The following is a 23,845-nucleotide window of genomic DNA, read 5'->3' as shown; positions in this document are numbered from 1 at the left end:
GCTCCAAGCGCCACAGCCATATTTCTTACTGGCAAACTTTTCCTGTCACTGGCATTTACTGGCAGGAGAAAAGTGCCGTTTTTTTACTGGCTGCCAGTAAAAATACTGACAGTTGGCAACATGTTGGCATGTGACGTGTGCAGGAGTGCAGTGCGATTCCTGTGCAAACCACATGCAGTATTCCACATGCACTAGTGTGAACGGGGGCTCAAATGAGTTTTGCTTCCCCATTTAAGTCTATATGAATGCAAAACGCGACTGAAGCAAGCAAATGCAGGTCAGAAGGAGGTCAAATAAACCTGTCAGTGAATTCTGAATGGTCTCTTACTGCCCTTACTGCTCCAGTACTCATTGCAGCTTCAGTCACCAAATGCTGAGGTGAGCAGAAGCTTTCAGGTCCTTTTCACAGCCTGCATTATCAGTCATATACCCGTACACACAGAATGGAGCTAAGGGGTCTGTTTATATTAAAAAACGACTCAGCATTCACATAGCTATCACAGATAATCCCTGTAATGTGTCTGACATGTATATTTCCTATGATCGTCAGCTCCATCTAGAGGTAATAATGTGGTATTTTGATGATTGAGGTATTTTAGGAAAACTCTGAATTATGACAACTAGATGGAGCTGATGCTCATAGGAAATACACATATTGGACACATGAAAAGGATTATTCTCTACCACAGTGATTTTTTTTTTTTAAAAAGACCCCTTAATGTCTGCTTTCTGCAGGTGTCTGTGCACAGGTCATTGATTTTCCTAGCATGCTTAGAGGAACTTGGCTGCAGCAGGGGAAGAGGAGAGGGAGGCTGGGAGGAAAGGAATGCAGAGGAATGTCAGTGTTTGTATGAACTCCGCACACAGGAGGAGAGACGAAATCACTCTTCTCTAATAGACTGTCCAAACAGATGACATGAGAAACTAGAAAGTAATGATCGCTGATGTATTAATATGGCTGTAAAGGCAGAGAATTTTTTACCTACTGCATACCATGAAAAAAAAAACCTTCTGCTTCCCCTACAGCCCCCCCTTGAATACTTACCTGAGCCCGATCTTGATCCAGCCATGTGCATAAGAGCCAAGGCTCTCTCTGCTCATTCGCTCCTCATTGGCTCAGATACAGAAGCAGAACCCATTGGCTCCCGCAGCTGTCAATCAGGGCCAGTGGTGAGGGCGGGGCACACAGATGCAGAGCTCAGGAGCGAGCACACACGAGTACCCTCATAGCAAGCAAGGGGGGGGAGGAGCCAAGATTTCCAGCAGGGGACCCCAGAAGAGGAGTATTGGGACTCATCTGTGCAAAACCAACTGCACAGAGCAGGTAAGTATAACATGTTTGTTATTTTAAAACAAAAAACAAAAAGTATATTAATATACAGTAAATCATTTCTATATCTAGATTATGTATTGTCTGGGGAGTGCCCAGAGGCATAACTAGAACCCTCAGGACTGCAAGACATCAAAGAGCCCCCCCCCCCCCACTTCCATCTGAGCCCTGGGCGGCTTCCAGTTCTGGGTGGGCATCCATTGACATCCTCCCAGAACCCTGCCTCCCATGTGCCCTCTGGGGCTTGCATCCAGCACGCTCTGTGACTGCCCTTTGTACTCAGCTGATCACAGATCACAGTAAAGGGCCAATCACAGTAAAGGGCCAATCGGAAGTCCTTTCTTCCCACACTGAGTCTGTGTGAGCATTGGAGTGTGCAGCCTATTGCATTAGGGTGTGCACTCTAGAGCCATGTTTCTCAACCTTTTTTCAGTCAAAGCACCCTCTAAAATTATGGACAATCTCGAGGCACCCTCTAAAATTATGGACAACCTCGAGGCACCCTCTAAAACTATGGACAACCTCAAGGCACCCTCTAAAATTATGGACAATCTCAAGGCACCCTCTAAAATTATGGACAATCTCAAGGCCCCCTTTAAAATTATGAACCATCTGGAGGCACCGTCTAAAACTATGAACCATCTCGAGGCACCGTCTAAAATTATGGACAATCTTGAGGCAACCTCTAAAATTATGGACCATCTCAAGGCACCGTCTAAAATTATGGACAATCTCAAGGCGCCCTCTAAAATTATGGACAATCTCGAGGAACCCTCTAAAATTATGGACAATCTCGAGGCAGCCTCTAAAATTATGGACAATCTCAAGGCCCCCTCTAAAATTATGGACCATCTCAAGGCACCCTCTAAAATTATGGACCAGCTCGAGGCACCCTCTAAAATTATGGACAATCTTGAGGCACCCTCTAAAATTATGGACCATCTCAAGGCACCCTCTAAAATTATGGACCATCTCGAGGCACCGTCTAAAATTATGGACAATTTCGAGGCACCCTCTAAAATTATGGACCAGCTCGAGGCACCGTCTAAAATTATGGACAATCTTGAGGCAGCCTCTAAAATCATGGACCATCTCGAGGCACCATCTAAAACTATGGACAATCTGGAGGCAGCCTCTAAAATTATGGACCATCTAGAGGCACCGTCTAAAATTATGGACAGTCTTGAGTCACCCCATTCTAAAATGTAAAAAACTATTCTAATAGTTTTACACTATACATCATCATCCACACACGTAGGACACCCAAAGTTAGAGGTGATTTATTCTACCAAATATAATACACTTCTGCACATTACTACTGACTAGTAATGTTTCTCTTCTCCCTCAGTTTTTCTCCATCACTCAGCTAATGTGACCCCGGTGCTGGCTAAGAGGGGCAGAGGAGGGTAATTGGTCGTTAGGACGCCAGGGGCTAGAAGGTTGGAATGCTGCACAATGAAAACCTGTGGCTTTACATAACTAAAAGGCAGATTTCATCCATCTGCTGGCTTGTATACAATTTTGGGGTCATTTTTAGGTATTTTGCCATGGCACCCCTTAAAGCGGAGTTCCACCCTGGATTTTTTTTTTTTTTTTTTAATACCCCCGGGACAGTCAGGGCTAGTACATTCCACAATGGCTAGCCTCTGATCTGTCCCGGGTTGCACTTACCTGTTAGGACAAATACTTACCTTGCAAACGTCTTGTCCAGCGCTGCCATCTCAGATGTGGGCAGCTTGAAGCCAGCGAGATCCTCTTCGGCGTCCTCTTCCGCCTTCTTTGGTCCCACGATGCTCTGCGCCGGCCCCGACGTCACTTCCGGGTCGCGCGCATCATCCCTCTACAGCTTCTGGGCATGCCCAGAAGCTGTTTAGAAGGGGATGACGCGCGCGACCCGGAACTGATGTCGGGGCCGGTGCAGGCGCAATAATTCCTGGGAGCTATGACGTTCAGCTCCCAGGAATCATTGCAGAGCCAGGAAGTGACGAATCGCCGCGGCCGAGGAAGGAGGAAGAAGGAAGTAAGGTAAGTATTTTTTCTTCGCTACGAGGTAAGTAAAAAAAAAAAAAAATATGCGATTATCCATTTCTTTTTCAGGTGACCCGGAGCGAGAAGATGGAGGTAAGTATAAAAATAGGGTGGAACTCCACTTTAAGAGACCTCAAGGCATCCCGGGGTGCCTGGGCATCCTGGTTGAAAAAGGCTTCTCTAGAGCACAAACACACATGCGTGTATATCAGCAAAGCAGCGGACGTTGTCAGTAGAGCAAAGATTGGTGTCAGTAGAGCAAAGATTGGTGTCAGTAGAGCAGCGGACAGCATCAGTATTTTTCAATTTTTATTATTTTTAAATAGTTTTTTACAGTTTTATTCTTATTAAATTATTTTTACAATATTATTTTTTATAACTTCTTTAGGAGCCCCGTTATGAGACTTTGGTGGAATATCAAGGGACCAAACAGACCCCCGATGTCTCACTTTTGAGACAGAGAAAGAAATTGAGGACAGAGATTCCCCAGTCCCCTTTCTCTGCAGCCTGCAGTAAACATACAAATGCAGAGTTTTGCCCATTGGGACTTTAGATGAAGTGCCACACAGCCAGGAATAAAAACATAGTACAGGTTTATTGAGTATATGCCACCAGCAATAGAATTGGGAAACGGTGTCAGTTGGCCCAAATATACAAATCCATTACATGGTTACATACAGTAATCCAATAGTCCATGGCAAATGTGTCATAGCATATATAGTGACCCAACACGTTTCATGAGTTCAGTCTCACTCTTCAGGGGTTGATGTATAGACATAATCTATAAAGTAAAATGGTTAAAAAATATAACATAGTAATGAACAAGGAAAATGTATCAGGTAGATTGGAATGTAGGAATCAGACTAAGGGGTCCATACTGACAAAAATGCAGGATGCTGCATGCCAAAGTCGCACTGGCAACCACCGGAGACGTCTGACCCAGGAGCTGTGGGTAAAGGATCCAAAATGGGCCAGCAGCGTACAACAATTTTTTCACAAATTTTATACCCTTCCATCATTTTTAATTTTATTTTAAATTTATTGTGCACACTATCACCCATATACACCCATATATACTTTGGCATGCAGCATTCTGCATCTTTGTGAGTATGGATCCCTTAGTCTGATTCCCACATTCCAATCTACCTGATACATTTCCATGTTGATTACTATGTTATATTTTTTAACCATTTTACCTTATAATTTATGTCTATGCATTAACCCCTGAAGAGTGAGACTGAACTCACCAAACACGTAGGGTCACCATAGATGATGTAACAGAATCGCAACCCCACAACGTGTTTGTGGGCTTCCTCCAGTCTTGAACATAGATATCAGATATTGCAGCCGCCCTGCATACAAAACTAGCCTGAACCTAGCTTATATGTACAAAGTATCTGAAAACATCAACCACTTTATTGAATAGTCTCACACAATCAGTGGCGGCTGGTGCTCAAAATTTTTGGGGGGGCGCAAAAAGAAAAATGTAATAGGTATTGCTTCGCGTCAAAAAACGCAGTAAAAAATTGCGTGACTTTGAAGTCATGGTACAGGCATGACACAGGTGATGGTATAGGCATGGCATAGGTGATGGTACAGGCATGGCACAGGTGATGGTACAGGAGATGGTATAGGCATGGCACAGATATGGTATAGGCATGTCACAGGTCATGGTACAGGAGATGGTATATGCCCCCTTTCAATGCAGAGACCAGCGTGCATGCCCCCTTCAATGCAGAGTTCAGCGTGCATGCCCCCTTCAATGCAATGAACATTGTGCTGTGCCCCCTTCAATGCAATGAACACTGTGCTATGCCCCCTTCAATGCAATAAACACTGTGCTGTGCCCCCACAATGCAGAGTTCAGCGTGCATGCCCCCTTCAATGCAACTGTGCTGTGCCCCCTTCAATGCAATGAACAATGTGCTGTGCCCCCTTCAATACAATAAACACTGTGCTGTGCCCCCTTCAATGCAATAAACACTGTGCTGTGCCCCCTTCAATGCAATAAACACTGTGCTGTGCCCCAACAATGCAGAGTTCAGCGTGCATGCCCCCTTCAATGCAATAAACACTGTGCTGTGCCCCCTTCAATGCAATAAACACTGTGCTGTGCCCCCTTCAATGCAATAAACACTGTTCTGTGCCCCCTTCAATGCAATGAACACTGTGCTGTGCCCCCTTCAATGCAATAAACACTGTTCTGTGCCCCCTTCAATGCAATGAACACTGTGCTATGCCCCCTTCAATGCAATAACCACTGTGCTGTGCCCCCTTCAATGCAATAAACACTGTGCTGTGCCCCCTTCAATGCAATGAACACTGTGCTGTGACCCCACAATGCAATGAACACTGTGCTATGCCCCCTTCAATGCAATAAACACTGTGCTGTGCCCCCTTCAATGCAATAAACACTGTGCTGTGCCCCCTTCAATGCAATGAACACTGTGCTGTGCCCCAACAATGCAGAGTTCAGCGTGCATGCCCCCTTCAATGCAACTGTGCTGTGCCCCCTTCAATGCAATGAACACTGTGCTGTGCCCCCTTCAATGCAATAAACACTGTTCTGTGCCCCCACAATGCAGAGTTCAGCGTGCGTGCCCCCTTCAATGCAACTGTTCCGTGCCCCCATCAATGCAGAGTTCAGCGTGTGTGCCCCTTTCAATGCAGAGCGCCACAGCATTGTCCCCAATCACTGCAGAGCGCCACAGCATTGTCCCCAATCACTGCAGAGCGCCACAGCATTGTCCCCAATGATTGCAGAGTGCGCCACAGCATTGTACCCCAATGGTTGCAGAGCGCCACAGCATTGTCCCCCAATGATTGCAGAGCGCCACAGCATTGTCCCCCAATGATTGCAGAGCGCCACAGCATTGTCCCCCAATGATTGCAGAGTGCCACAGCATTGTCCCCCAATGATTGCAGAGCGCCACAGCATTGTCCCCCAATTATTGCAGAGTGCCAGCATTGTACCCCAATGATTGCAGAGTGCCCACAGCATTGTACCCCAATGATTTCAGAGCGCTACAGCATTGTACCCCAATTATTGCAGAGTGCCAGCATTGTACCCCAATTATTGCAGAGTGCCACAGCATTGTCCCCCAATTATTGCAGAGTGCCACAGCATTGTCCCCCAATTATTGCAGAGCGCCACAGCATTGTCCCCCAATGATTGCAGAGCGCCACAGCATTGTCCCCCAATGATTGCAGAGCGCCACAGGATTGTCCCCCAAAGATTGCAGAGCGCCACAGGATTGTCCCCCAAAGATTGCAGAGCGCCACAGGATTGTCCCCCAATTATTGCAGAGTGCCACAGCATTGTACCCCAATGGTTGCAGAGCGCCACAGCATTGTCCCCCAATGATTGCAGAGCGCCAGCTTTGTCCCCCAATAATTGCAGAGTGCCAGCCTTGTACCCCAATGATTGCAAAGTGCCAGCATTGTACCCCAATTATTGCAGAGTGCCCACAGCATTGTACCCCAATCAATGCAGAGACCAGCGTGCGTGCTCCCTTCAAAGTTACCTGGCGGCGGCGCGGCTCAGCTTCTTCCTCCTCTTCTGCGGCGGGTCCTTCTCCCTCGTCTCGGCGGCGGGAACCTGCGGGCGGCCTCTCTTCTTCTCTGAGCGGCGGTGACGGTGAGTGACTGACGCACGCACCGGCACCGCCCCCATTGCGACGTCAGCGATATCCTGGATGATGATTGGTCCAGGCTGGAGACTGGACCAATCACAGCCAGGATATCACGAAGGTGGGGGTGGCCAAGCGCTCTTTCCTGCGCCCAGGTTACTCCCCCAGAAGGCAGCCAATCGGCGCCTCTTCTGGGTCGTAATCCCCACCCCCCCTTTAGCCACCACATTGGCCGGCGAACCGATTTTTTTTTCCGAACTTCATTGTTCTTTTTGTCTTTTTTTTTTTTCTTTTCTTTTTTTTAGGGGGGGGCGGCGCCCTGGTGCCCCCTATGCACGGGCCGCCACTGCACACAATATACACACACACACATGAGGACATTCCCCCTCCTGATCAAATTACCCCGTTAGGTCACGTGCCTGATTACATTATTATATGCAGATGAAATTGTATATAGAAACAGAACTAACCTGAACTAATTATCTAGCGATCTGGACAGAAACAATATGTGAGTTCATTAACAATGGGACATGCCTGATTACATTATCATATGCAGATGAAATTGTATACAGAAACAGAAGTAACCTGAACTAACCTGAACCTGTAACCTGAAGTAACCTGAGCCATCTGGACAGAAACAATATGTGAGTTCATTAACAATGGGACATGCCTGATTACATTATCATATGCAGATGAAATTGTATACAGAAACAGAAGTAACCTGAACTAACCTGAACCTGTAACCTGAAGTAACCTGAGCCATCTGGACAGAAACAATATGTGAGTTCATTAACAATTAACAATGGGACAGACAGGCTTAACAGAAAACACATCATACCTCAAAACACAGACAATAGGAAGAGACCACCAGTGACAGACTGTCCATCTCTGACATTGAAGAACATGGAACAGAGGCCAATGTGATTAGCTCTTTCAATGAACATGTTCAGAATCAAACAGGCCAGGAATGGTCTTCAAATATTTCTTGACATGTATAGTTGATAAATATTACTGTCCGAATTGAAGTAATTCAAACCATATTCTCAGTGTCTCTTAAGTAGCTGTCTTTCATTTCCTTGGTCACCCTGTGTCCCTAATAGACTGTCAATACATTTTTTACACTGATTATCAGTGTAGCCCCATCAGTGCTGCCTATCAGTGCTCACCAATGCTGCAGCCACCAAACCTGCTGGGCCCCCCTCCCCCCCAACAGTGGCAGAACGTCAGGGCCCATGGGAAGGAGAGTAGGCAGCACTGCGGGGATGGGGGGGGGGGGTGGTGGCACAAAGGGGTGCTTGGGCAGTCTGGGGAAACAAATGGTGCACAGGGAGGGTGATTGTGTGGCGGGGGAGGGGCAATTACTGGAACCAATCCCCTGTATGGCTCTCTCTGTAGCATCTAAAACCTAACAGAAGGGAGAGAAAAAAAGCCAGATTTAAGCTGCTGCATCACCCCCCCCCCCCCCACTGTGCCGATCACCCTCCCTGCCCACATCCAATTCACTCTGATGTCTGGGCCCCCCTGCTGGCCCGGGCCCCGTACAGGAGAACCGGTGGTATCCCCTAATCCAAAGCCTTGGGTACGCTCAACATGCCGCTTCCTTATTAACCCTCAAACCAATCCCCTTGATTGACATCCTTGTTAGTGAGAGGCACAAAGGAAGCTGTAGTCAACCTACAGATAGCAATTCATTGTTATATCTGTTTGGTCAGAGTGAATGATGTCAATAAAATAGCACAGCGTTAAAAACATGAATACCTGCTATTCAACACGTGCCACACTCTGTACAGGTGTGTTTGGGTGGCTCCACATATTTTAAATTGTTATAGCCATTATAGATAAGGCGTTTTATGTGTTTAATGTTTTGGGGCAGAAAAACAGCCTCAAAGCATAATGTTTTCACCTCCGTGCTTGGCTGTAGGGACGGTGACTGTAGGGAAGGTGACTGTAGGGATGGTGACTGTAGGGACGGTTACTGTAGGGACGGTGACTGTAGGGATGGTGACTGTAGGGATGGTGACTGTAGGGACGGTGACTGTAGGGATGGTGACTGTAGGGAAGGTGACTGTAGGGAAGGTGACTGTAGGGACGGTTACTGTAGGGACGGTGACTGTAGGGATGGTGACTGTAGGGATGGTGACTGTAGGGACGGTGACTGTAGGGATGGTGACTGTAGGGACGGTGACTGTAGGGATGGTGACTGTAGGGATGGTGACTGTAGGGAAGGTGACTGTAGGGGTGGTGACTGTAGGGACGGTGACTGTAGGGAAGGTGACTGTAGGGATGGTGACTGTAGGGATGGTGACTGTAGGGACGGTGACTGTAGAGATGGTGACTCTAGGGACGGTGACTGTAGGGACGGTGACTGTAGGGATGGTGACTGTAGGGATGGTGACTGTAGGGACGGTGACTGTAGGGACGGTGACTGTAAGGATGGTGACTGTAGGGGCGGTGACTGTAGGGATGGTGACTGTAGGGGCGGTGACTGTAGGGATGGTGACTGTAGGGACGGTGACTGTAGGGATGGTGACTGTAGGGACGGTGACTGTAGGGACGGTGACTGTAGAAATGGTGACTGTAGGGATGGTGACTGTAGGGACGGTGACTGTAGGGACGGTGACTCTAGGGACGGTGAATGTAGGGACGGTGACTGTAGGGATGGTGACTGTAGGGACGGTGACTGTAGGGATGGTGACTGTAGGGACGGTGACTGTAGGGATGGTGACTGTAGGGATGGTGACTGTAGGAATGGTGACTGTAGGGATGGTGACTGTAGGGATGGTGACTGTAGGGATGGTGGCTGTAGGGACGGTGACTGTAGGGACGGTGACTGTAGGGATGGTGGCTGTAGAAAAGGTGACTGTAGGGACGGTGACTGTAGGGATGGTGGCTGTAGAAAAGGTGACTGTAGGGATGGTGACTGTAGGGACGGTGACTGTAGGGATGGTGACTGTAGGGACGGTGACTGTAGAAATGGTGACTGTAGGGATGGTGACTGTAGGGATGGTGACTCTAGGGACGGTGAATGTAGGGACGGTGACTGTAGGGACGGTGACTGTAGGGATGGTGACTGTAGGGACGGTGACTGTAGGGATGGTGACTGTAGGGATGGTGACTGTAGGAATGGTGACTGTAGGGATGGTGACTGTAGGGATGGTGACTGTAGGGATGGTTGCTGTAGGGACGGTGACTGTAGGGACGGTGACTGTAGGGATGGTGGCTGTAGAAAAGGTGACTGTAGGGATGGTGACTGTAGGGACGGTGACTGTAGGGACGGTGACTGTAGGGACGGTGACTGTAGGGATGGTGGCTGTAGAAAAGGTGACTGTAGGGATGGTGACTGTAGGGACGGTGACTGTAGGGACGGTGACTGTAGAAATGGTGACTGTAGGGATGGTGACTGTAGAGACGGTGACTGTAGGGATGGTGACTCTAGGGACGGTGAATGTAGGGACGGTGACTGTAGGGATGGTGACTGTAGGGACGGTGACTGTAGGGATGGTGACTCTAGGGACGGTGACTGTAGGGACGGTGACTGTAGGGATGGTGACTGTAGGGATGGTGACTGTAGGGACGGTGACTGTAGGGAAGGTGACTGTAGGGAAGGTGACTGTAGGGGCGGTGACTGTAGGGATGGTGACTGTAGGGACGGTGACTGTAGGGAAGGTGACTGTAGGGAAGGTGACTGTAGGGACGGTGACTGTAGGGAAGGTGACTGTAGGGATGGTGACTGTAGGGACGGTGACTGTAGGGAAGGTGACTGTAGGGAAGGTGACTGTAGGGACGGTGAATGTAGGGATGGTGACTGTAGGGACGCGGTGACTGTAGGGATGGTGACTGTAGGGACGGTGACTGTAGGGATGGTGACTCTAGGGACGGTGACTGTAGGGACGGTGACTGTAGGGAAGGTGACTGTAGGGATGGTGACTGTAGGGACGCGGTGACTGTAGGGATGGTGACTGTAGGGACGGTGACTCTAGGGACGGTGACTGTAGGGACGGTGACTGTAGGGATGGTGACTGTAGGGATGGTGACTGTAGGGACGGTGACTCTAGGGACGGTGACTGTAGGGACGGTGACTGTAGGGAAGGTGACTGTAGGGGCGGTGACTGTAGGGAAGGTGACTGTAGGGAAGGTGACTGTAGGGACGGTGACTGTAGGGATGTTGACTGTAGGGATGGTGACTGTAGGGATGGTGACTGTAGGGACGGTGAATGTAGGGACGGTGACTGTAGGGACGGTGACTGTAGGGATGGTGACTGTAGGGATGGTGTTCTTGGGATCTTTGTCAGCATTTTTCTTCCTCCAAATACAGCGAGTCAAGTTAATTCCAAAGAGCTCAATTTTGGTCTCTTCTGCTCTGACCACAGCACTCCTCCCAATCCTTCTCTGAATCATTTAGATGTTCAATGGCAAACTTCAGACGGGCTGTACATGTGTCTTCTTGTGGAGGGGGACCTTGTGGGCGCTGCAGGATTTCAATCTATGGCAGTGTATTGTGTTACCAATGGTTTCTTTAGTGACTGTGGTCCCAACTGCCTTGAGATCATTCACAAGCTCCTCCCATGTAGTTCTGGGCTGATCCCTCACCTTTCTCATGATCATCCTCACCCCATGAGGGGAAACCTTGCATGGAGCTCTAGACTGAGGGCCATTGATGGTAATTTTGTATTTCTTCCATTTGGGAATAATCGCTCCAGCAGTTGTCTCCTTCTCACTGAGCTTCTTGCTGATGGTTTTGTAGCCATTCCAGCCTTGTGCAGGTCTACAATCTTCTCCCTCACGTCCTTTGACAGCTCTTTCGTCTTCCCATGATGGAGAGGTTTGATTGGAGGAAAGAGATTCTGTGGACAGGTGTCTATTATACACATAACGAGTTGTCATTAGGAGCCACTTCTTACATTGACAGGACTAATCTGTGTACCACATGAGCGCCTACTGTAGTCAGTCTGTGGGGGCCAGAATTATTATTGGTTGGTTGGGGATCAAATACTTATTTTACTCACCGAACTGCAACTCAATTTATAACATTTGTACCATGTGTTTTTTCTGGATTTTTGGTTGATATTCTGTCTCTATCATTTAACCTCTTGCTTACTGGGCACATATACCCCCTTCCAGGCCAATTTTCAGCATTCAGCGCTGTCACACTTTGAATGAAAATTGCACAGTAATGCAGCACTGTACCCATATGAAATTGTTATCATTTTTTTCAATCCAATAGAGCTTTCTTTTGGTGGTATTTAACAACCGCTGGGTTTTTTGTTTTTTGCTAAAAAAAAAACAAACTGTTTTCGTAGTTCGTTTTCCAAACAGGTAATTTTTCTCCTTCATTGATGTGCGCTGATAAGGCCACACTGATGGGCACTGATAAGGCGGCACTGATAGGTGGCACTGATGGGAACTGATTGGTGGCACTGATTGGCACTGATGAGGTGGCACTGGTGGGCACTGATCAGGGAGCACTAATAAGGCTGCACTGATAGGTGGCACTGAAGGGCACTGAGAGGTGGCACTGATAGGCAGCCCTGATAGGCAGCACTGATGGGCACTGGTAGGTGGCACTGATAGGTGTCACTGATGATGAGGCACTGGTTGGCAGCACTGATGGGCACTGATAGGTAGCACTGGTGGGCACTGATTAGCAGTACCGATGGGCACTGGTGGGCATTGGTTAGCAGCATTAGTAAGGACAGTGTGGGACTGATGTCCCTCTTACAAAAGCCGATAAATGGCCTCTGTTTACATCACATGATCACATGATCAGCTGTCATTGGCTGAATGAATGGGCTGGACCAAAAACTCGGCGATCACAGAGTGTGCCACCAATGCGCCTCAGGGGGCGAGCAGGAAGCGAGAGAAAAGGAGGACGTCCAGGTGCGTCCTCCTGACATTTTAGGCCTGCGCTCAGGGGAGGACTGGGAAGGGGGGCAGGGTGGCAATCGCCCCCCGGGCTGCTCTGATGCCAGGTAAAAAGGCCACCCTCGGGGCTGGATTAATCTAGGGGCCAGACACTGTATACAGTTGCCGGTGGCCGGTGGCCGCTACACAATATTATATTTGCAGAGCTGCAGCGGAGCGGTATGAGTGTGCAGAGTCGCTCCTGCACCTGGCTGGCACAATACTAACACATTCACTTCCCTGTCAGGCAGAGTGATCTCCGCCCGACAGGAGCTTCCTAGGCACCACCTGGCGTGATGGCATGTATTTCTGTTAAACCTCCTTTGTTGCTATTAACATTAAATTATGTTACCACATTGCATCATGTTTGTCTTGCTTCATAACATCAATATCCGTTATAAAACCAGGTGGGCATGGATGGTGAGCTGATTCGATGGTTCAACGGGCAACTTGACTGGACTTGCCCCCCAGGCCTAAGGCTGCCAGCCCTCCCCTGCCTGCGCTGTAGCCATCTTTCAGCTATAGCGCGGCCGTAAAGTGGTTAAAATGCACCTATAATAAAATAAAAATATAAAATAAAATTACAGACCCCCATTATTTTCACCACTGTATGTATTTATGTGCCTTAGGCCTGGGGGGCAAGTCCAGTCAAGTGGCCCGTTGAACCATCGAATCAGCTCACCATCCATGCCCACCTGGTTTTATAACGGATATTGATGTGTTATGTATAAAATTTATTTATAATAATAAAATACATTAAAAAAATGTATATTAATAATATAAAAAATATTATTTTATTGTTCTATGAATTTTGACCTTTTGGATTGCAACATAAAAAATGTTGTATATATATATATTGGTAAGCCTTCACGCTATTTGTCCCGTAAACAAATATTTTTATGTGTAAGGCAATAACCATAAATGAAGGATTAGCTATGCAGTGTTCCGGGTGCACAGTATATTGAATACGAGAATTTATACTAATAAAAGCAAGGTAGGGCCTCGGTCACAGAGGCGTAATATAGCGTACATTGGTGTGAGGGCCATGTTTGCCCGCATGGGATACACAGGTGTACACCCGTGTGAATGAGGCCTAAAAGCTCCTAGGTATGCTTAACCACTTAAGCCCCGGAAGATTTTACCCCCTTCCTGACCAGGCCCTATTTTGCGATTCAGCACTGCGTGACTTTGATAAATGAAAGATGTGACGATTGGTGTTGGCGCTACCTTTACAAATGCCCCGAATAACGTGAGTGGGGATAAAAGGGTGTGATAACCCACAAATAATGAAGTGTGCTAAAAATAATATGAGTGATAGTCTAAATGAATATACAAGTGTTTATTCACATAAAGATCAAAAAATAAATCACAAACAGTGAAATAAACAAATACCGTGAGTATACTAAACCCACTAACACAAGATGTGTGAAATGAACAAATGGTAAATAAATAGGCGTGCCACACAAAGTGTGATAATAAACTGAGAAAGACTTTTTTGTGTGTAAAGTCCGTAGGTAGCCACTGGGTGGCGTTTTGTTAATACAACCTGTATGATGATGAGGGGTTCCCCTTAGTAGTGAGATGCAATCAATAGCCGGTGGCGGATGGCCTAGATGCTCGCAGAAGAAGAAACCCCATGGTGAATAGTAGAATCATACAGATCAAAAACAAGGCGTAGATAACTCACTCGTGAGATGATCGAGATCAGAATGCAGTGTGCGCCGGGATGCTTCTGCGTTCCACGGCCGACAACCGGAAGTGACGTAAGACGTCGGAGACTCCGCCCTACGCGTTTCGTCACAATGACGTCAACTGGAGCGGCCGCTGTGTCTGTGTAGGTGTCAGTATAGTAATCAGGTAGGTCTGTGTAGTGATCAGGTAGGTCTGTGTAGGTGTCAGTATAGTAATCAGGTAGGTCAGTGTAGGAATAAGGTAGATCTGTGTAGTGGTCTAGTAGGTTTGTGTAGGCCCTACACTTAGGGGGCGCAAATTACTTGCCTTGCCCCGGGTGCTGACAACCCACGCTACGCCACTGTCTCTTTGTACCATTAAATATCGCCTTATTGATAATTTGCATTTTTTTTCTCATGGGTACAGTAATTGTGATCCCTCCACTCCAGCACCTTCTCCAGGCGGCCATTACCCAGCAGCAGCACGCACGCACGCACCCCACCGAGAATCATTCTCTGTGATTGTGAAACCGTCTTTCTTATTTGAATGAAGAAAAGTGAGTACAATTAATTTAATTTTATACATGCCCTAAATAATCACACATTATCTTGTATTAAAGAGAAAAAAAAAGGTGCTGCCCTTTGCAATCATTGTTAACCACTTAAGCACCAGGCCTATTTCTATCACTTTACAAGGTAAAAACAGTATTTTTTTCTTGAAAATTACTTAGAACCTTCAAAAACTTTTTTTTTTTCCAGAGACTGCATCCGGTCCGTGAAATCTGGATGGATGGAAACCCTATTTTCCATCCGTCCAGGGGATCGCCGGATCGGATGAGAGTGGACAGGCTTGTTGGCCGTTTAATTGCTGAGTGTTCTGCTCCTTGTCTGCTGTTTGGGCATTCAAAATGTTTCTTTAATATGCCAAGAAAAAAGCACTAAGCACTGCAGTTTTGTTAATGTTGGAAATAAAATAAAACATTTCCTGAAGTGAACACTGACTTTTAACTCATTTAAAGGTGAAAATTGGGGTAGATCAGTATTTTGACTTGATTTGTGACTTGACCAAAATAAATGACTTGACTTGACTTGCTTGACTTCTAGCAGTGACTCGACTTGACTTGCTTGCTTTTCGCCACAGTGACTTGGGACTTGCTTATGACTTGCACATGTGTGACTTACTCCCATGTCTGGAAGCCACTGCCGCCACAGACTGAGGGGGAAGCCGCCATCACCACAGACTGAGGGGGAAGCCGCCGCCGCCACAGACTGAGGGGGAAGCCGCCGCCGTCGCAGACAGGGGGAAGCTGCCACCGCCACAGACTGAGGGGGAAGCCATTTCAGACTGAGGGGAAGCCGTTGCAGACTGAAGGGGAAGCCACCGCTGCCACAGACTGAGGGGGAAGCCGCCGCCATCGCAGACTGAGGGGGAAGCCGTCGCTGCCACAGACTGAGGGGGAAGCCGCTGCCACCACAGAATGAGGGAGAAGCCGTCGCCGCCACAGACTGAGGGGTAAGCCGTCGCCACAGACTGAGGGGGAAGCCGCCGTCGCCACAGACTGAGGGGGAAGCCGCCATCGCCACAGACTGAGGGGGAAGCCGCCGCCGCCACAGACTGAGGGGGAAGCCGCCGCCGTCGCAGACAGGGGGAAGCTGCCACCGCCACAGACTGAGGGGGAAGCCATTTCAGACTGAGGGGAAGCCGTTGCAGACTGAAGGGGAAGCCGCCGCTGCCACAGACTGAGGGGGAAGCCGCCGCCATCGCAGACTGAGGGGGAAGCCGTCGCTGCCACAGACTGAGGGGGAAGCCGCTGCCACCACAGAATGAGGGAGAAGCCGTCACCGCCACAGACTGAGGGGTAAGCCGTTGCAGACTGAGGGGGAAGCCACTGCCGCCACAGACTGAGGGGGAAGCCGCCGTCGCCACAGACTGAGGGGGAAGCCGCCGCCGCCACAGACTGAGGGGGAAGCCGCCGCCGCCACAGACTGAGGGGGAAGCCGCCACCGTCGCAGACAGAGGGGGAAGCTGCCGCCGCCACAGACTGAGGGGGTAGCCGTTGCAGACTGAGGGGGAAGCCGCCGCCACAGACTGAGGGGGAAGCCGCTGCCACAGACTGAGGGGGAAGCCGCTGCCACAGACTGAGGGGGAAGCCGCTGCCACAGACTGAGGGGGAAGCCGTCGCTGCCACAGACTGAGGGGGAAGCCGTCGCTGCCACAGACTGAGGGGGAAGCCGTCGCCACCACAGACTGAGGGGGAAGCCGCCGCCGTTGCAGACTGAGGGGGAAGCCACTGCCGCCACAGACTGAGGGGGAAGCCATTGCATACTGAGGGGGAAGCCACCGCCGCCACAGACTGAGGGGGAAGCCGCCGCCGCCACAGACTGAGGTGTGGTCTATCTGCCCCCCCCCCATGGAGAAACCAGCCGCCACTGGTAGAGATTGATGTGAATATACATATGTATATATAAAGTGCTGCATAAATTGACGACGCAATCTAGGAACCTGAAATAAATAAATAAAATAAATAACAAGAAAATAAAGCCTAAAAACATAAACCTAATGAATTTGTAAGCTGTAATATTTGTTATTTATGTTTTTGGTAACTGTCAATAAAGTTTTGTTTGCTGACAAGGTGTTTTGCGACTCTCCTCAGCATCCTTCTCAGGATTGGCTGACGTACTGGTCACGTGCCCATCGTCCACGGACGGCGTTGCTAGGTGACAAGTGGCACGCCTGGAGCAGGTAATCCCCGGCGCTGGGTGGGCGTGTGTAGGAGCGGATCCCCGCCCACCGGTGTGACAAGTTTCACTACACCTTTCGGCATCCTCCTCAGGATTGGCTGGCGTTCCGATCCCGTGCTCGGTGAGTACGGGTGAGGTTGCTAGGTGACAGGTGCCATGCCTGGAGTGGGCAGTCACCTGTTTGTGGGTGGGTGGAGACACAGGAGGTATCCCCGCCCCCCGGTGTGAGGAGTTTATATTAGCACCCCGCCCCCAGTCCTCTCACACAGATCTCCGGTATCGGCGCCATGGCTCTCGCCCAGCAGTCTCAGACTTGGTTCCCCACACACGTCCAGGTCACCGTCCTCCAAGCCAAGGGCCTGAGAGCGAAGGGGAAGGCCTCCACCAATGACGCCTATTCCATCATCCAGCTGGGGAAGGAGAAATATTCCACCTCGGTGGCGGAGAAGAGCGCGGCTCCGGTATGGAAGGAAGAGGCGACCTTCGAGGTTCCGCTACTCCACAACGACAACCAGGAGCGCTGCACCGTCCGCGTCATCGTCATGCACCGAGCCCTGGTCGGGATGGACAAATTCCTGGGACAGATCGACCTCAACCTGTGGGAGCTTCACCAGAACCGGAACCGGAGGAAAGTCCAGTGAGTACCGGGGGAGGGGAACCGGAGAGAGTACCGGGGGGAGGGGAACCGGAGAGAGTACCGGGGGGGGGGAGGGGAACCGGAGAGAGTACCGGGGGGGAGGGGAACCGGAGAGAGTACCGGGGGGGAGGGGAACCGGAGAGAGTACCGGGGGGAGGGGAACCGGAGGAAAGTCCAGTGAGTACCGGGGGAGGGGAACCGGAGAGAGTACCGGGGGGAGGGGAACCGGAGAGAGTACCGGGGGGGGGGAGGGGAACCGGAGAGAGTACCGGGGGGGAGGGGAACCGGAGAGAGTACCGGGGGGGAGGGGAACCGGAGAGAGTACCGGGGGGAGGGGAACCGGAGGAAAGTCCAGTGAGTACCGGGGGAGGGGAACCGGAGAGAGTACCGGGGGGAGGGGAACCGGAGAGAGTACCGGGGGGGGGGAGGGGAACCGGAGAGAGTACCGGGGGGGAGGGGAACCGGAGAGAGTACCGGGGGGGAGGGGAACCGGAGAGAGTACCGGGGGGAGGGGAACCGGAGGAAAGTCCAGTGAGTACCGGGGGAGGGGAACCGGAGAGAGTACCGGGGGGGAGGGGAACCGGAGGAAGGTCCAGTAAGTACTGGGAGAGGAACAGGTGCATGAATCCACAATGAGCGACTAGGGGGGCCCCCTGAGTGTCCCGGTATGAAATGGGGGGGGGGGGGGTCCTGATCTAAAAAAAAAAGTGGGGCCCCTGGCCAGTGTCCCGGTCTAGAAACAGGGGGGGCCCCTGGCCGGTGTCTCGGTCTAGAAAGGGGGGGCCCCGGGTAGTGTCCCGGTCTAGAAAGGGGGGGCCCCTGGGTGGTGTCTCCGTCTAGAAAGGGGGGGGGGCCCTGGGTGGTGTCCCGGTCTAGAAAGGGGGGGCCCCTGGGTGGTGTCTCCGTCTAGAAAGGGGGGGGGGCTCCTGGCCGGTGTCCCGGTCTAGAAAGGGGGGGCCCCGGGTGGTGTCCCGGTCTAGAAAGGGGGGGCCCCTGGCCGGTGTCTCGGTCTAGAAAGGGGGGGGGGCCCTGGGTGGTGTCCCGGTCTAGAAAGGGGGGGCCCCTGGGTGGTGTCTCCGTCTAGAAAGGGGGGGCCCCGGGTAGTGTCCCGGTCTAGAAAGGGGGGGCCCCTGGGTGGTGTCTCCGTCTAGAAAGGGGGGGGGCTCCTGGCCGGTGTCCCGGTCTAGAAAGGGGGGGCCCCTGGCCGGTGTCTTGGTCTAGAAAGGGGGGGGCCCTGGGTGGTGTCCCGGTCTAGAAAGGGGGGGCCCCTGGGTGGTGTCCCGGTCTAGAAAGGGGGGGCCCCTGGGTGGTGTCCCGGTCTAGAAAGGGGGGGCCCCTGGGTGGTGTCTCCGTCTAGAAAGGGGGGGGGCTCCTGGCCGGTGTCTCGGTCTAGAAAGGGGGGGCCCCGGGTAGTGTCCCGGTCTAGAAAGGGGGGGCCCCGGGTGGTGTCCCAGTCTAGAAAGGGGGGGCCCCTGGCCGGTGTCTTGGTCTAGAAAGGGGGGGCCCCTGGCCGGTGTCTCGGTCTAGAAAGGGGGGGCCCCGGGTAGTGTCCCGGTCTAGAAAGGGGGGGCCCCTGGGTGGTGTCTCCGTCTAGAAAGGGGGGGGGCTCCTGGCCGGTGTCTCGGTCTAGAAAGGGGGGGCCCCGGGTAGTGTCCCGGTCTAGAAAGGGGGGGCCCCGGGTGGTGTCCCGGTCTAGAAAGGGGGGGGCCCCTGGCCGGTGTCTCGGTCTAGAAAGGGGGGGCCCCTGGGTGGTGTCCCGGTCTAGAAAGGGGGGCCCCTGGGTAGTGTCTCGCTCTCAAAAGAGGGGGCCCCTGGGTGGTGTCCCAGTCAAAAATAGTGGGGGAGGGGCCCTGAGTGGTGTCCTAGTCTTAAATGGGGGGGGGTAGTCTCTCCCAATCCAATATACAGGGGGGGGGCTGGTGTCTCTCGATCTAATATGGGGGGGGGGGCGGGGTGTCTGCTGGTCTAATATAGCGGGCCTGATCTGTTATCGGTGTCCCCAGACTTTACATCGTCCTCCCTCCTCCCCCTCACTTCTAGCTCCCGGAATAGGAAAACAAACTCCATGTTTTGTTTGTTTTTTTTAAGCAAAAGTTTAGTTTTGTGTTTTTTTCTTTGATAAGTAGAGGAGAGATTTTTTGGCATTATAAAACCCGGATCTCCCCATAAAGAGGACCGGTTACCCCTTATTTCTATATCCTGGGATCTTTACATTCCTTGTAATAGGAATTAGTGATCAAAAAAAATAAAGGGACGGCGTAAAATAAAATAAGAAATAAAATGTAACGCGTCCCCCCCCCCCCCCCGTGCAGAAAGCAGCGCATGCGTAGGTCACTCACATATATAAACTGTATTCACTCCACACATGTGAGATATCGCCGCGATCGTCAGAGTGAGAGCAATAATTCCATCCCCCGACCTCCTCTGTAACTCTATACTGGTAACCTGTATGAATATAGCGTAGACTATGGAGATTAAGTACCGTAGTTTGTGTAATTCTAACCGCTTCCCGACCGCCCGCAGTACATTTACTGCGGCAGTCAGCCCCTCACAGGCAAAGTGACGCAGGACTACATCGCTAGCCTGAGAGCCTCTAGGGGGCGAGCATGTGCCGCCGGGGGCGCGCTCCCACCCCCGCTCGTTCCCTAAAGTGTCTGCGCGTGTGACCGGTGGCTCCGATGTCCGCCGGTCACACGTGATCTCCCACTGGAGAGGGAGAAAGGCAGGCGGCTGATGTAAACAAAGCTGTCTGTCATTCTCCCTGGTGTAACTGCAGAGAACATACGATCCTGCTATGTAGGATCGTATGTCTCTGTGGTTACATCACAAGCCACGCCCCTTTACAATTAGAAGCACGCCCCTAGGGACACATTTAACCCCTGCATCACCTATAAAGTTAACCCCTTCCCTGCCAGTGTCATTATTACAGTGACAGTGCCTATGTATAGCACTGATTAGGGCTGCACGATATTGGAAAAAAAGTACATTGCAATATTTTTTTTTCCCAACGATATATATTGCGATATTGAGAGAGCCATCAATCCAGGCTAAATACAGGGTTAATGTTACTGTAGGGATTCAGTGCAGCAGCCTTCTTCTGATTGTACTACAGGGCAAGTCTTGAACCATCAGAAATCAGTGCCTGCCATTGGATGGGCAGATCTGATCTGGATATTCGGGGACAATCTGGAAGTGTGTGTGCTAACCGGATGATGCCGGGGGGATCTGTAGGATGCTGCCCATAGATCATGCCTATAGTCAGTGCTGGGTACAGTGTATGGCAGCATCATGTATGTACAATACATAAAACACACATATACAATACAATGCAGTACTGTGATGATGAGTCCCCCCCCCCCCCCCCCACCTCTACAGACCGGTGATCTGCAATAGGTTTCATTTCTGCACTTGAAGGGCTAGTTCAACTTTACAGAGCTAACACTGTACACAATCCCCACCCTCCCAATTCCCGAATAATTCCGATTCTAAATGGTAAACTGTGCGGCGAGAAGGTAAATCAGATTGGCAAGGTAAGACAGAAGAAATTGGAGGAGACAAACGGGGAGCCGGAGACAAATCGAAAAATACATAAAAGACTGGCACAGCGGAGAGGAGAACTTGAACCATCAGAAATCAGTGCCTGCCATTGGGCGGGAAGATCTATAAGCAGAGAAATCGGGACTCACAGTTGTGGTAAAAGGATACAGCCCGACAATGCCGACATCCGTCCCGCATGTTAAGTTCATCCTGCAGCTCTCCTGACCGAGCGGTGAGCGCGGCACAGCGAACCAATCACGTCGTGAGTAGCGGCAGAGTGAACCAATCAGGTGTGCAGGCACACGTGATTGGTTCCCTGTGCCGCTGCTCACGGCGCGCTGCTCACCGCTCAGTCAGGAGAGCTGCAGGATGGACTTAACATGCGGGACGGTCAGGCTGTGTTCTTCTACCTTCCTTCAATGTGAGTCCCCAATATCGGCTAATCCGGCGATGTGACTATCGCCCACTCCTGCAGCACGATATTCGATATAACATCGAATATCGTTCAGCCCTAGCACTGATTACTGTAGTAATGTCACTGGTACCCCCAAAAGTGTCAAAAATGTCAGTTAGGGGTCCGATCTGTCCGCCGCAATGTCGCAGTCCCGATAAAAATCGCAGATCGCCGCCATTACTCGTTAAAAAAAAAAATGACAAATCTTTCCCTTAGTTAATAAACGCAATAACTTTTGCGCAAACCAATCAAAATACGCTTATTGCGATTTTTTTTTTTTTTACCATAAATATGTAGCAGAAAACAAATTGGCCTAAAATGTTAAATTTTGATTTTTAAATTTTTTTGGGAATGTTATATATCAGAATGTAAAAAATATTGTTTTTTCTTTCAAAATTGTCGCTCTTTTTTCAAAAAGTAAAAATCGCAGAGGTGATCAAATACCACCAAAAGAAAGCTCTGTTTGCGGGGAAAAAGGGACATCAATTTTATTTGGGTACAGTGTCGCACGACCGCGCAATTGTCCATTAAAGTCACGCAGTACCGAATCGCAAAATATGGCCTGGTCAGGAATGGGGTAAAATCTTCCGGTCTTAAAGTAGATAAAATACGCTCATTGAGGATTTTTTTGTCAAAGACATGTAGCTAAATACATTGTGACCTAATGACAAAAATTGAATATGTTGGATATTTTTTAAATGTCAAAGTAGAAAATGTCAATTTTTTTTTGCAAAATTTTCGATTTTTTTTATCGCAAAAAATGAAAAGCGCAGAGGTGATCAAATACCACCAAAAGAAAGCTCTGTTTGTGCGATAAAAAGGACGTCAATTTCATTTGGGTACGGCGTTGCATGACCGCGCAATTGTCCGTTAGAGACGCGCAGTTCCAAGTTGCAAAAAGTGGCCTGGACGTAAAGCAGGAAAATCCTCCGGTGGTTAAAGTGTATTTTTTCCCCCCAAAAAAATAAATAAATTGCGTTTGAAAAGCCGCTGTACAAATATTGTGACATGACATAAAATTGCAACGATCGCCATTTTATTCTCTAGGGTCTCTACTAATATATAAATAATGTTTGGGGTTCAAAGTAATTCTCTAGCAAAAAATGCTGATTTAAACTTGCAAACAAAAAGTGTCAGAGGGCGGAGCCTGAAGTGGTTACTGATAACTCGAGATGCGTTCCTATGATGGGTAGTAATGGGGGGGGGGGGGCACATTGCTATCTTATGGCTGCTGCGTGCCCCCCCCCCCCACCCCCCCCACACTTGTTCTTCAGTAGCAGAAGTAATCATTGGAATTAATGTCCAGCCATCGCTGTGTTTTATCTTCAGTTCCTGAAATGCCGGTTAATATTTAATCGCTGTGTTTTCTCAGTACAATGAATTTACATTTCCCGGGGAACCTGCAGAGCTCCTGAGAAGTAATGACGGTGGAGGCGACTCTTCTGCATGGGGGGTCAGGCTGGGGTTGACTCTTAAATCAGATTACATTTCTTGAAGGTTAAATGTTTCCTCCGATAGGTGGGGGATGGGATCTTTAGCAGGTTATTTGGAGGAAACCTTCACTCTTCTTTCTTTAGCGTTGATCTGTTGCCCTCCTCTCGTATAATCGCAGACTTTTTTTTTTATATAATTGACTTTTTATTCTTAAGACCCAGCCAGCATTTCAACCTTTTCTGCCAAAGTGAGTATAGTGACCCCGGCTGTCAGCCATCTTGGATTCTGGTGTCCTGCATCTCAGGAAGCTTTAGCACGACCTAAAGAAACACTATGTGCACCGTGGTGCATCAGGGGGGGTCAACCCTCTGATGCCAGAGGGTGTTATTGTTTTGGATGGGCGGCACCATTGTGCATGGGGGGGGGTCGAACCTCTGATGCCAGAGGGTGTTATTATTTAGGATGGGGGGCAGCATGATGCAT

At 50.0% G+C, this 23,845-nt stretch overlaps 1 protein-coding gene across 1 annotated transcript in view; it reads left to right on the top strand.

Moving 5' to 3' along the window:
* The first annotated feature begins 17,566 nt into the window (after positions 1 to 17,566).
* Positions 17,567 to 23,845, top strand: part of RAB11FIP1 (RAB11 family interacting protein 1) — a 57,703-nt gene continuing 51,424 nt past the window's right edge. The window contains exon 1 of the mRNA XM_082256037.1: positions 17,567 to 17,937. Within this exon, the coding sequence (XP_082112163.1) occupies positions 17,588 to 17,937 (350 nt within the window). The 5' untranslated portion in view covers positions 17,567 to 17,587. The remainder of the gene's footprint in view (positions 17,938 to 23,845) is intronic.

This window comes from Pelophylax lessonae, assembly GCF_965119305.1.
Source record: "Pelophylax lessonae genome assembly, chromosome: 4".
Classification (NCBI taxonomy): domain Eukaryota; kingdom Metazoa; phylum Chordata; class Amphibia; order Anura; family Ranidae; genus Pelophylax; species Pelophylax lessonae.
This window is presented reverse-complemented; position numbering and strand designations above follow the sequence as displayed.